General features: G+C 42.0%; 1 protein-coding gene and 1 pseudogene across 1 annotated transcript in view; one reads left to right on the top strand and one right to left on the bottom strand.

Moving 5' to 3' along the window:
- Positions 1 to 423: 423 nt before the first annotated feature.
- On the top strand, positions 424 to 542 carry LOC111744129 (annotated as a pseudogene).
- Positions 543 to 8,503: 7,961 nt separating this feature from the next.
- Positions 8,504 to 12,511, bottom strand: part of KCNB2 (potassium voltage-gated channel subfamily B member 2) — a 33,785-nt gene continuing 29,777 nt past the window's right edge. Inside the window, exon 2 of the mRNA XM_023534595.1 lies at positions 8,504 to 10,704. Within this exon, the coding sequence (XP_023390363.1) occupies positions 8,504 to 10,704 (2,201 nt within the window). The remainder of the gene's footprint in view (positions 10,705 to 12,511) is intronic.

Here is a 12,511-nt window from a genome sequence, read left to right as displayed (position 1 = left end):
TTCATAGCACATTATTTGTCCAAATAATGTTAATCTTTCTTTAAAGCCACATGAGGTGAAGAAACATATATTTGTAATTTAGCAAATACAATGCTCTCTATTAAGGTAACAGTGAGTGAAAACCTACATTTATATTTACACACGCATTTAGAAATTTGACTGTTTAGGAAGCCACAGAAAAATTTTAGAAGACTATGTTATTAGCACACAAATGTGAGCTGAATGATTTCTTTTGGAATACTTAAAAAAAAAAAACCTCCTAGTGGTCAGGTATTGTGCTACGTGCTTTACTACATATCATGTCATTTAATTTAGAATAGTCTTTTAAAAAACATTCATTTATAGTAAAATGAGACATGTTAATTTCAAATGACCACCTAAAGATATTTTTACATGAAAAAACTTAAAAAAAAATCCTAATCAGTCTACAGCCATACCACCCTGAACACTCCCAATCCCGTCTTATCTCGGAAGCTAAGCAGGGTCGGGCCTGGTTAGTACTTGGATGGGAGACCACCTAGGAAGATCAGGTGCTGTAGGTGTAAAACAAAACAAAAAAAATCCTAATCCAAATATAAATGATTTCTAATGAGATGTACAACAATGTACAATTTTCCAATACGGCCTTCTCTCCACCCCTCACACCTTTTACTAAAGTTTTGTTTAAACTGCTATTACAATTTTGGCCAAGAACCATATACAAACTACCAGGGTAATATCAGTTTTCCCTGATCAAAATGTTCGTTACTCTTGAACCATGCTAATGGTTCGCTTGCACCTGCCCTTGACTTGACACCCAAAGCCCTGTCATCAGGTAGACCCTCGGGAAGGATTGCTGGGGGGTCCTGCAGACAGGAGAGGAATGAAAGAGCAGGATCTGAGATCAGAAGAATCTGTTTCCAAACCAGCAGGGCGCAACTTGAAAAGAAGGTGAAAGGGAGCGAGGAGGCCAGGTCGCTTCCACAAATGGTTTCCATGGTACCCCAGGGCACGGTAGGTAATGTTAATAAGTTGTTCAGTGATCTTGCTCTATAAACACATTTGCCCACTTATCCTCACTTTTTCAAACAAAACCAAGCAAGCAGACACACAAGCGACAGTATGAAAGAGAAAAGCTTTCAGATCGAAAGCAAGGTGTGAAGAGCAGGCATAGTCATAATGCAGTTAAATGTGAGGTTATTAAGAATGCTTCGGTGTGCTAATGGTACCTTATATTTGCTTAATAAACCTTTTTTATACATTCGCTGTTGAATTTTTAATGGTTTAATATCATACCTCTTTAAAATTGCATAAGTTTGAAGCTTGGCTATTGTATGACAAACCTAGTATTTTATAAGTTGCAGATTTTTCTTTTTTCCTCTTTTTCTTTTCTTTGGCTTTGAACTTAATAGGAAGATCTTGCGAATTCTTTAGTGAGATTTTCATAGTACATACATATTTGTTAATTCTGGCAATAGCATTTTGTTGGATAAGTAATTTAGGTAATATCAGTATACATTACTTTCTGTGCATCTGTTTTCTTTACAAAAATCCTAATTTCAATTAAACATTATGATGTGAATATAATTTGCAGGTTAAAATCATAGCCTAACCCATATGCTGCAAATAAGAATGTGAGAAGCTTCTTGGTTTAAACATGGCAGAAATCTGACTGTAGTAGAATTTCTGGCTAGCATGCACAGATGTCTCTCGGGAGTTTAGAAACTTTATCTATCTATCTATCTATCTATCTATCTATCTATCTATCTATCTATCTATCTATCCCTCTATCTTGGCCAAGGACAAATCAGGGGCATTTCAGGTTCTACTTGTAATCTTCAGGTAGAATGGAGACTGCGGGTTTTGGAGTTCATCAGCCCATTAGCTTTATTTTCACAGATCTATGATTCTTAAAAAATATCACTATTTTGAGTTCTTGTCTAGCTTCCCATTAATGCTAGAAAGGCCAGAGCATACACCGAGTTTCTAAAGTACATACTAGGGCACTGTTACATATTTAGCCAAACTCGTGATTGTTTTGAGGGAATTGGCAAGCAGGAATATTCTTGCTTTACAGAGGGTAGCGATACTTTTATCAGATACTTTGGAATAAGAAAAAGAAAACAGAGAAATGACCACTGAAAATTTGTCTGGGATGCACTTGCGATTTTGGCTTCATGTGCGCCTAACGGAAGGTGGAAAATGGTAGAGAACTTTCAAGTTCTCGTTACCACGTCCTGCTGGTAGGGAATTCCACCTTCTCTCAGAGCGACCCCTAGAGGTCACAAACAGCGGGATGGCGGGGTGCCTGACCACGTCCTTTCTGAATCTGTGCGTCTCTGCCTCTTGTCTGTCGCCACTATTCTGCCTGTTTCTCTGGGTCTTGATTTTGAAAGTCTATATTTATTGTCTTGTATGCCACCTCAAATCCTTTTTAGTTTGAAATAGAGCAAAAATAACTAAAAGAAACACGACTCAGCCATATCGATTGCCAGCACTGCCCACAGTGGATGGGAGACAGCCTGCATGGCTCAGGCTGGCATGGAGATTTCATCGGAGCAGCAGGCTGTGATGGCTTCTGCCAGGGCGTATGGACCAGAGTTTAAACAAATAGAACAAAACGGTTGTAGGAATATAAAAACGATGATTTTCAACATCATCTTTGCTAGAATCACATTTCCTTTGGCCGAAGTGAGCAACAGTTACATTAAAATTGTCAGTAGATTTCAAATAGCTACTCTCATTTTAAGCATGGATATTTAGAAAGCTTATGTGGTGGTCATTCAGATTCTAGATTAGGAATGGAAAGAAATCACTTGCGTCTGAGGGTGAGAAATAGTGGATTATAGAAATTATCAGACAACAAACTTAAACATATTGCCATACTATTTCCAGCTCACTCTGGAGGGTTGAATTTCACTTTAAATATGAAACCTGCTAGACTGTAAAAATTGAGGGAATTACAAGTACGTAAATTAATTTCTGGCACTTGGCAGACAAAAACATGTTTGTTGAATGAAATATTTTATCACAGCAATTCTGGAAGTATCTGTTAGATGATAAAAAATAATTTCAGGAGAGAAATTAAAGTTGAAATTATGGTCTCAATTGTAAATTTCATGTCAATAATAAGTGTTTAGTCTAAATTTTATACAAGTATATACATATACCTAATATAAATTTCTCTGCTTAACAATGTGTTTAATTTACTTACATATTTTTTAGCCTTTCTTCCTTTTTTTAGTACTTCTATCTTTTTGTTGGCTCTGGGTTGTCTTATTATTAAAGAGATTCCCCTCCATCTCCCTTTATTTATATGCATATTTATAGGTTAAAACCCTTTTAGATTTAACAAGGAAGAGATTATGCATTAATGGCAAGCAAAGATTTATGCATTTAAGTCAGGCTGTTTTCAAAAGGCAAATAGAAGAAATGGTTATTGAAATGACTGAAAGATAGCATTACATTACAATAAGCACTAACTTCAATAATATAGAATGTTCACGAACATTTTGGAGTTGGGACCTTTCCTTTCTATAGGATGGACTTGATATTCCATATTTTTTAACTAGATTTATAAGTTTCTTTCTCTTCTCTTTCTCTTCCTCTTCTTCTCATCTTCTTCTTCATCGTTCGTTCTTCGTCTTCTTCGTTCCTTCTTTCCTTCCCTCCTTCCCTATCCCACCCTCTTTCCTTTCTGTTCCTTTCTGTTCTTTTTGGGTGAGGACAGTGGCAGTGGAAAAAATACTCGATATATTTTCAAATTCACTGAACCTAATGAATAAATCCCTTCAGTTAATCTAAATAATTTTTGGATACTGAATTTTAAATATCTTCCATTTAGAAATTCAGAGGATTAAACAAAATAGTGATGCATTGCTAAAATGTTGCCTATACTCAACAGGAAGTAAGAAAAACCATTAAAATGCTTTGTTTTTAACCACATAACCATCAACACACTATTAAAATCTAAAGTTATAGATTTTCACTGGCATTAAATTCACACTAGTTAGTTGTAGACTATCACTAATATTTGACAAGCAACATATCTAATTGAAAAATTATTTTTCATTTTATCGGATAATAAGGAAAGACAACACATAATCTCTCAACCAGACTAACAATTTGTTACCTCAAGTGTAAATCTAAACCAATTAAAAAATAATTATGGATCAGACTTCCATTTATACCGCCTGTCTTTTTCTTAGGAAAACAGTTAGTTGGGAAAGCATTTCACTTGTTCCTGTCGTATGCTTCTCTGGTTTGATAATTGAGTGATTTTTCCATACTCAGAAGAGACATTTTTCAGCAACACAAATGATCCTTTGGCTGGTTTTAAATGGGCCAGGCAGTAAGGTCCATGAAGCTAGGGCTGTACCCTAGCACCAAGCTCAGGGCCAAGCTCAGGGCCTTCTACAGAATATAGGGGTTCTCACCTAGTATTTGCTGAATGAATGAACAGTGAAATGAAAATGGATTCAATTAGACGATATTTTGAATTTAGTCTAGAAGTAGTTCAAAAGTCTACTTGTTTTGTTTCAGAAAATCTATTGGCTTTCTTAAGCCCTCTGCCTGATGTGCATGTCATGTTACATCATGAGCTAGAAATTCTTTTCCTTAACCCAGGGGTGTGTATTTTATGACCAGAATTCTAAGCTGGCAAACATGTGTTCGAGATATATTTACCTTAGGTCATTATCGTTTGGTCTGATCTGCTGCTGCTTTAAACAAACTGCTTGACTATAAATGCACCTCTGGTTTTATTTACATAATTTCAGATATTAATAGAAACAGACCCCTAACTGAGCACCCCGTGGTATAGTGGAATGCTGGACTTGATCCCAGAAGATGTGGTCAAGGCCAGGTTCTACTATTCGCCAGTGAGTGACCTTCGCTAACTTGAACAAAATATGTAACCTCTCTGGTCCTTCATTCCAGAAGGCTGTTGTGAGGATTAAGTGCAACCGGAAACTATAAGGTACTTCACATACATAAGGCCTTTTTTTTTTCCTATTCAAATTCCGAGAGAAAATAATTGAATTGTCGACTTTCCTCAGCCTATGTCTACATGAGAGTGAGTCCGTTTTGACAAGAAATTAATGGGAACAGACACTTAGGCCGTATTCTTCTTGTTATCAGACTTAGTCATATCAGGATAATGCTTGGTCTAAATGCTTGCTTCAAAGCAGTTGGTTGTGTCAAAGTGGAGAAATGTCTAGTGGAAATGTTCAGGGACTAATCAGGTCGACTCAAGGGACTCACTTAGTATGTCACTCTTGTCTTAGTGATCTGGCCCAAGACCCTTATCCATGCGCCCATTCCTGTCCTTTTATGATGGATCTCAATCTTTGAGCTAAAACAATCTTGAGGCAATTTACACTGGTTGTTAAAATAGCCAGAATAATCAAATTAATCATTATTTTGAGTTCATTCAAATTGACATTTGTCCTCATTGACATTTGTCCCTTGTCACTGATGTAGACACTGATGAGTGTGCTCTCCTGGGGAACGAATCAATGTGCAGTGCTTCTCGAACTGGTGATACATTTTTCAGGGGGGGGGGGGAGAGGTATTTGAAGTTATAAGAGTATCCATTTTACTAGCTGATAAGTAATATAAAACATTCTTTTATATTGAAACATATGCTATGGAGTAAAATGCAGCATTTACATGAATTTTTAATGTAAAACAAAAGACTGGAAAAGACCTCTGTGCTTGGTACATTCCCAGACCATTCCCAGCATTCACGCTTGTCTTCTGCAGTTCACGGACAAGGTGAGGAAGCGCTGCACAAGTGCATTCTGGGAGCCCTCAGCTCCCAAGCTGCCTCCCTACAAACACCAAAGCCAAAGTGCTTTTTAGTGGAGCATCTTTTCCTAGCTGAAGACTTTTGGCTCAGAGGGGCTACAAATTGAAGGTTAAGCTCTCCATAGGATGTTCTTGAAAATTCTTTAACATTTAAAAAATATTAAATGAGAAGAAGTTTTAGGAAGAATGCTTTCAGAGGGGAATGTCTAGGATCCCTTATCTAGGCAAGATTTCTCATAGAAAGCATTCTGGAGCAGGATTCTCACTAGAAGGCCTCTAGTGGTCACATGAAAGGTGGGATTAGTGAATTATCAGGGAAATAAGACAAGTCTCACTAGAAGGTCTCACTAGTGGACACATGAAAGGTGGGATTATTGAATTATCAAGGAAATAAGACAAGTCCACTTGTGCAGACAGATAAATTAAAAAAAAAAATTGAGATTCTACAATATAGAGACATTAGAAAAATAATTGCTTCATGAGACTCTGATGTAAAGAACATGATTTTCATAACTTATTTGCTCTTCATCTAAGCAGCAGATACAACTGCTTGACTTGAAAAACTCTATAGAGGAAATTCAAACACTTTAGACTTACAAAAACTGATCGACATTTAGTTTTAGATGCTGAAATAAGTATGAGTAATGTAAATATCGATGATTAATGACCATAAACTCTTAAAGGTTATGTTTAGAAACAAACACAAAAACCATTAAATTCTAAGCACAGTGAAAAATAAATGTTTAAAATTATTTTTAGCAGTAGGGCTTCTTGGATTTCAACTAAGATCAAGACTTGTTTTCTTATCTGAGATATAATGACCAGATTCTGTTAATAAAGGAATGTTATTTCTTAAGTTAGATTCTAAATATTTAGGTTGTCTTTTTCCAGTTTTTTTTTTTAATTTTAAAATTAGAATAAAATTTAGTATTTTCTTTTCTTCGAACCAACAAATAGTTGTGTTTTAAATTTGGCCCAGAATTTTCCTATTTCCTTGAACTACACACATATACGCACGTACAAAACGCATTATGCTGAGGCAAAATCTGGACATTCCTGAGAGAGATCAAGAAATCATATTAATCTGAAGGCTTAAGGGAGCTGAGAAATAATTTTGTCTTGATTTTTATTGGGGCAAAACTGAGACAAAGAGAGGTTTTCGAGACTCATCCAGGATCACACATCTGGAGCGGAAGCCTTGACTTCTTTTAAGCAAAGTGGACTTGAATGACGTGGGTTCTGGCACAGACTTCACCACAGGGTAACCCCCAGCTAGTGCCTTAACTCCTCTGGATTTCATTGTTCTCAGTAGAAAATTCTGGAAGTGGTTACAAGCATAGTCCAGAACACCCTTTGGGGACACTGGAAGCATTGGCGGAGGGTGGGGGGGGGAGGGGGGCAGTGTTTCTATTTGCTGCAGTTACTAGAGGATGCTGCTGACATCTGTGGCCCTTCCAAATTGGCAGTGTCCTCTTCTCCCATTGGTAAATATGGGGTGACCCATTACTAGCTCAGGGTCTTTTTATGGTAACTCATTTCCGAACCCAACTCTATTTATGAGGGGGGTGGCAGTCTCACAAAAATAGCTCTGCTTTTAGTTTGTTAAAAGTCACTTTTTGGAATTTCCATTTTGGCATATCTACATTCTATCCTTAGATTTTTTTAGATGGCAAAGGTTATGTTGGATACTGGTAAAAAAAAAAACAAAAAACAAAAAACAAAAACCCAGTCATCTTTAGATGGCAAACATGTAATTAAACAAAACAAAACAAAACAAAACAAAACAAAACAAAACAAAACACCACCACCAAATCTGATTTCCAAATGTGGAGTGCCATTAAAAAAAAAGTTTAACTATACAATATAACTTTTTATGTATTTTCAGGTTTTCTAAAAACGCACATCTGTAATAGTCTATGGCATGATATCTAATTGCCTGGCAAAATTTCAAGCTTAAGTTCCAAATGTTTTGATATCTGGTCATTAAATCTTGCCTATGTCATGATTTATAAATAAAATCACAAATGCCATAACTAAGCCAAAAAGAAAAACGCACCCTATGAATTATATCACAAATAAATAAAAATACTGTATTCCTTTAAACAAATGTACTTAGAAGAGCTTTACAACGCAAAGCAAGACAGGTGACATGGTGTAGGAAGAGGTTGCAATTTTGCAACAAGAAGTCTGTACCGCTCCTCCAGGCAGCAGCTGGGAAGGGAGTAGCTGTGTCTCAGAAAGTCGCTTCCACGAGTTCATGACACTTTTGCATCCCAGGCCCCGTTATGTACAAAGTGAGGCATTTTGAAGCTCAGAGCACCTTGCTCCTCGCAATTATGAATGCGTGCAATGACATTTCATCCTTTCATGTACAAATTCTAAAATTCATTGTAACAGAAAAGTTGGAAGTTGAAAATCTGTCTACGATTTGAAATGAAAGGATCAGAAATGTCAGACACTGCAGAATACTGGTTCCCGACAGAGCTCTCTTTATTTGTTCTCTGTTCTTCAGTCATTTTTGTTTGTTACAAAATGCAGTCTTGACTTTTTATTTAAACAGTCTTTAAACTAAATTGTTCATGCCATGCAAAAATAACATTTTATGCATTTTTTGGGGGGGAGGGGGGCTTCTTATTTTTTAGTTCACAGGCATTATTAACCGCGTTTTTAAGAAACAAGTTTTTTTTTTTTTTTTTTTTATTGCTTTTGTAACTAGTCACATGCTGGTTTCACGTGTGGGACAATAACCTGTGTCTCCCGGGTTAGAATGAATTTCTGGGGCAAACAAGTGGTTTTCCATCTTGTACCCCTCTTGACTACTGTCCTTTTTAACTTCAGCCATAGCGTGGTAAATGTCTTGCCTACAATGGTGACTCGTGTCCGGGGCGGGGGAAGAGTCCACACAGGCCTCTTCTCTTAAAGGGTCTCTTCCATCACTAGCCTTCTCTGCAAAGCAGTTGGGGCTGGAGTCTGCCTGCTTGTCCTGCCTGGTGGTCCCTTGGAGCTCTAAGAAGTCACCGTCGTCGCCAGTGTCTATCTCGGTGAAGCTCCGCCTCTCTCTCGACGAGAAAGGAAAGGGTCTCTGCTTGGGGAACCGAAGGGTGGGCCCCTTGGAAGGGCCCTGACAATGTGCGGGGACCCCGGCGCCCGGCAAGGCTCTGTCGCCCCGCGCGGGGTTTTCTTCCGAGAGGATGGTGCTGAGCAGCTGCGGGGCGGCGAGCGGGAGCTCGGCGGCGGTGACGGGCAGCGGCCGCGCGGTGCTGGGCGGGGTGTGCGGCGCGCCGCCCCGGCTCTCCTTGAAGTTCACTTTGAGCGCCCTGGCCTTGAGCGGGTTGCTGCCCCTCAGCGAGCTCCTGGGGCTCTCGGAGGCACTGTCGGACGGCGCACCCTGGGAGCCGCCGGAGTCGGGGTTCAGAGTCAGGTCGACGGGCGCGTACTCCAGGGCGGCGGCGCCCCGGCCTGCAGGCCCTTTCTCTCTGGCGAGCGTTAGAAAAGGGGGCCCCCTGGCCCTCTGGGGCTCCTCCGCGCCGGGGAGCTCGGGCGGGAACTTCATCTGCAGGTGAGAGGCGCAGGGCGGCGGCAGGGGCGACCTCTCGGTCTCGGTGAAGTCGGTGGCACAGCTGGTGAAGCTGTCGATGCTCGAGGTGCTCTTCATGTCCACGACGACCTCGGCCTGCGCCACGGCCAGCTGCTCGCGCGGGCAGACCACCTCCTCCATCTCGATCTCCTCCTCGAAGGCGGCGGGGCCGGCGGGCTGCGCCGGGCCGTCCGGGCTGGGCTGCGCGGGCGGCTGCATCTTGGTGATCTCGTTGTACAGCATCTCCAGCTTCTGCGCGCTCAGGTGCTGTGGGCTGGAGGAAGACGTGTTGTTCAGCTGCTCGTGCGAGTCCTTTTGGCTCACCTCCTGGTACTTATTCTCGTAGGACTTGTTGGAGCTCGTCTCGGACAGGGCCTTCCTGGCCCACTTCCACCGGCTAGGGGAGAGGTGACTGTCGTCGGCCGAGTTCTTGGCGTTGGCCGACTCTCCCGCCTTCTCCGCAGCCACATCGATCAGCTCCATACTTCGGGCGAAGGCGTCTTTTAGGTTCATAGAGACGATGCTTCCGTTCCTTTTGGCCCGCTCGAGAGCCTCCCTCCTTTTAATCGCCTTCTCCTGGCGTTTCTGCTCCTTATAAAACTCCGAGAAATTGTTCACAATGATTGGGATGGGAAGGGCGATCACCAGGACCCCCGCGATGCAGCAGAGGCCCCCCACGATTTTCCCCAGTAACGTTTTTGGGTAGATGTCCCCGTAGCCCACAGTGGTCATGGTGATGGTGGCCCACCAGAACGACGCCGGGATACTGGTGAACTTAGTAGCGTCTTCGTCCTTCTCAGCAAAGAACACCAGGCTGGAGAAGATCATTATCCCCATGGCCAGAAACAGTATCAACAAGCCCAGTTCGTTGTAGCTCCGCCTGAGGGTGAAGCCCAGGGACTGCAGGCCCGTCGAGTGCCGGGCGAGCTTCAGGATCCTCAGGATGCGCATGATGCGGAAGATCTGGACCACGCGCCGCACGTTCTGGAACTGCAGCACGCTCTTGTTGGACTCGGTGAGGAAGATGGTGACGTAGTACGGCAGGATGGCCAGCAAGTCGATGACGTTGAGCGGGCCTTTGAAGAACTTCCACTTATTCGGCGAGGAGAGGAAGCGTAGAAGGTACTCCATGGTGAACCAGGCGATGCACACCGCCTCCACGTGCGCCAGCTGCGGGTTGTCGTTGGCCTGTCCGAACTCGTCCGTTTCCTGCAGCTCCGGCAGGGTGTTGAGAGACAGCGCGATGGTGGAGAGCACGATGAACAGGATGGACACGATGGCCAGGATCTGGAAAAGAGAAGAAAGCCCGAGTGAGCAGGTCCCCTTGGTTGCTTGGGCAGCTGGGAGACACCTGGGTCCACCGTTCTGTCAAGGATGCGGATCGCACTGCTCAAAGATATTCCAAGAAGGTAACTTTACAACCTAAAATTCCCTAATACAAATACATTTACTTTTTTGGTGAGTTCATTGCACTTGAAAGTCTAACGTAGTGTACATTTAAGTTCTAGGGCCTGGGCGATGTGAAAAAAATCCATGTCCCCTCCCCCCGCCCCGCCCACTATTCTCAGGCACATCTGTGTGAGCGACCACCCTTTGGAGTAGCTTTTGGGGGTGCAGTCACCTCTCCTCTTGTAGTTATTGGTAATTTTTCTCTCTGAACCACCCGGTTTGTGTTTTTTTTTTAAGTGAATCTCCACACGTGCTACATAAGCCAGAAGGAATTCATGATTTCCAGAAGTTTTATTCTACAACCAAAACCACGAATGCAGGCCTCCATGTGCAGAGATGGCGTGGTGCTCAGCACCACAATGCTTCTCCCAGAACCATACTATTTGTATGGTAAGTGTGGACGGAACCGAGTCAGGAGAGCCTTCGACCCAGGACGTGTGGGCCTCTGGCCAGGGTCATGCGGAGAAGAGGACCGTGAGCAGCTTCATTCAGTCAGGGGAAGCTTCTTGAGGAAGAGCTCGAAGGCCGTCCACGGTGATCTCAGCGCAGGGCAGACCCTGCGGGCAGGGGAGTAACAGCCCCGTGTGGATGTGGAAGGAAGGGGGAGGGCTCAGTGGGAAGGAAGAAGAGGATCAAGCGACTGGACTTTAGAGTCAGGCGTTCTGAGGGCTGAGCCTGGCTTTATCGCTTACTGCGTGACCTCGGGCAAGTTACTTAACCTCTCTGTGTCCGAGTTTACAAGTCTGTCGAATGAAGACAATAATCATTGTTATTTCACGGTCGTTGTGGAGAATACAAGGCACACAGACATCGCTAAATAAATGAAAGGTGCTCCTATTACTGGAGGCTGAAACGAACAGGACTTCAGTCTTGGAAGACAAAGGCCAAGCACTGGTAGGTGGGAAATCTGTAAAACCATGTAAGAGACAGACAGCCCGAGTCAGACGGCCTCACCGTAACCCCGTGTCTCAGGCTGACAGGGCGAGCATGAAGATTAAGATTTGAAGGCAGTGGAAGGAAGCGCCTCTTCGCTTTGTAAAGACGGTGCATCTGGAGCACACGATTCTCGGAGAAGTAGGAAACCTGAAACCTCTCCTACCTATGTTAGGTCTGGCCTCGTTTCTTCCAATCTTTGCCAATGACCTTGGAAGGTGTCGCTGGTCTCCGTTATTTGTAGTTCTGTGAAAAATATCCTGACAGTGAGTGTTTAATTTAGAGATTCAGCATCTAGTACACATATCAAAGATAATGATTAAACACACAGCTCAGTAAACATCAGACTGTGAAAAAATTAGTTTATCTCTGACATGGGGACTCGGAGCTTGTTTTTCTTTTTCTCTCTTCTGTTTCTCTACATCAAGGTTATTCTTCTTTCCCTTTCTCTTTTCTCCTCTTGTGCCTCCTTTATACCTTTCATTGCTTTCTCTTCCAGCTTCTATCTTTCTTCTTAAATTGCTATAAAGTAAAACCATGGTATAATATATTTCAGAATGCGCTGCAGATATTAAATAAAGATTTATGGTTCCTTAACTTAAAGAACGGTATTTATTAGTTGTTTTTTTTTCCTTAAATAAAACTAAATTAAATACTTTTTACTTGAGAACACATCAGAATTTCCTTTAAAATTGCGGATCAATGAATCACAATAAAGGTTCTCTTCGCCCACTCTAATAGATTGTGAAGGCTAGAGTTAGAAAT

The sequence above is a fragment of the Pteropus vampyrus genome, unplaced genomic scaffold (genome assembly GCF_000151845.1).
Source record: "Pteropus vampyrus isolate Shadow unplaced genomic scaffold, Pvam_2.0 Scaffold127, whole genome shotgun sequence".
Taxonomy (NCBI): domain Eukaryota; kingdom Metazoa; phylum Chordata; class Mammalia; order Chiroptera; family Pteropodidae; genus Pteropus; species Pteropus vampyrus.
Note: the sequence above shows the minus strand (reverse complement) of the source record. Positions and strands in the feature narration are given on the sequence as shown.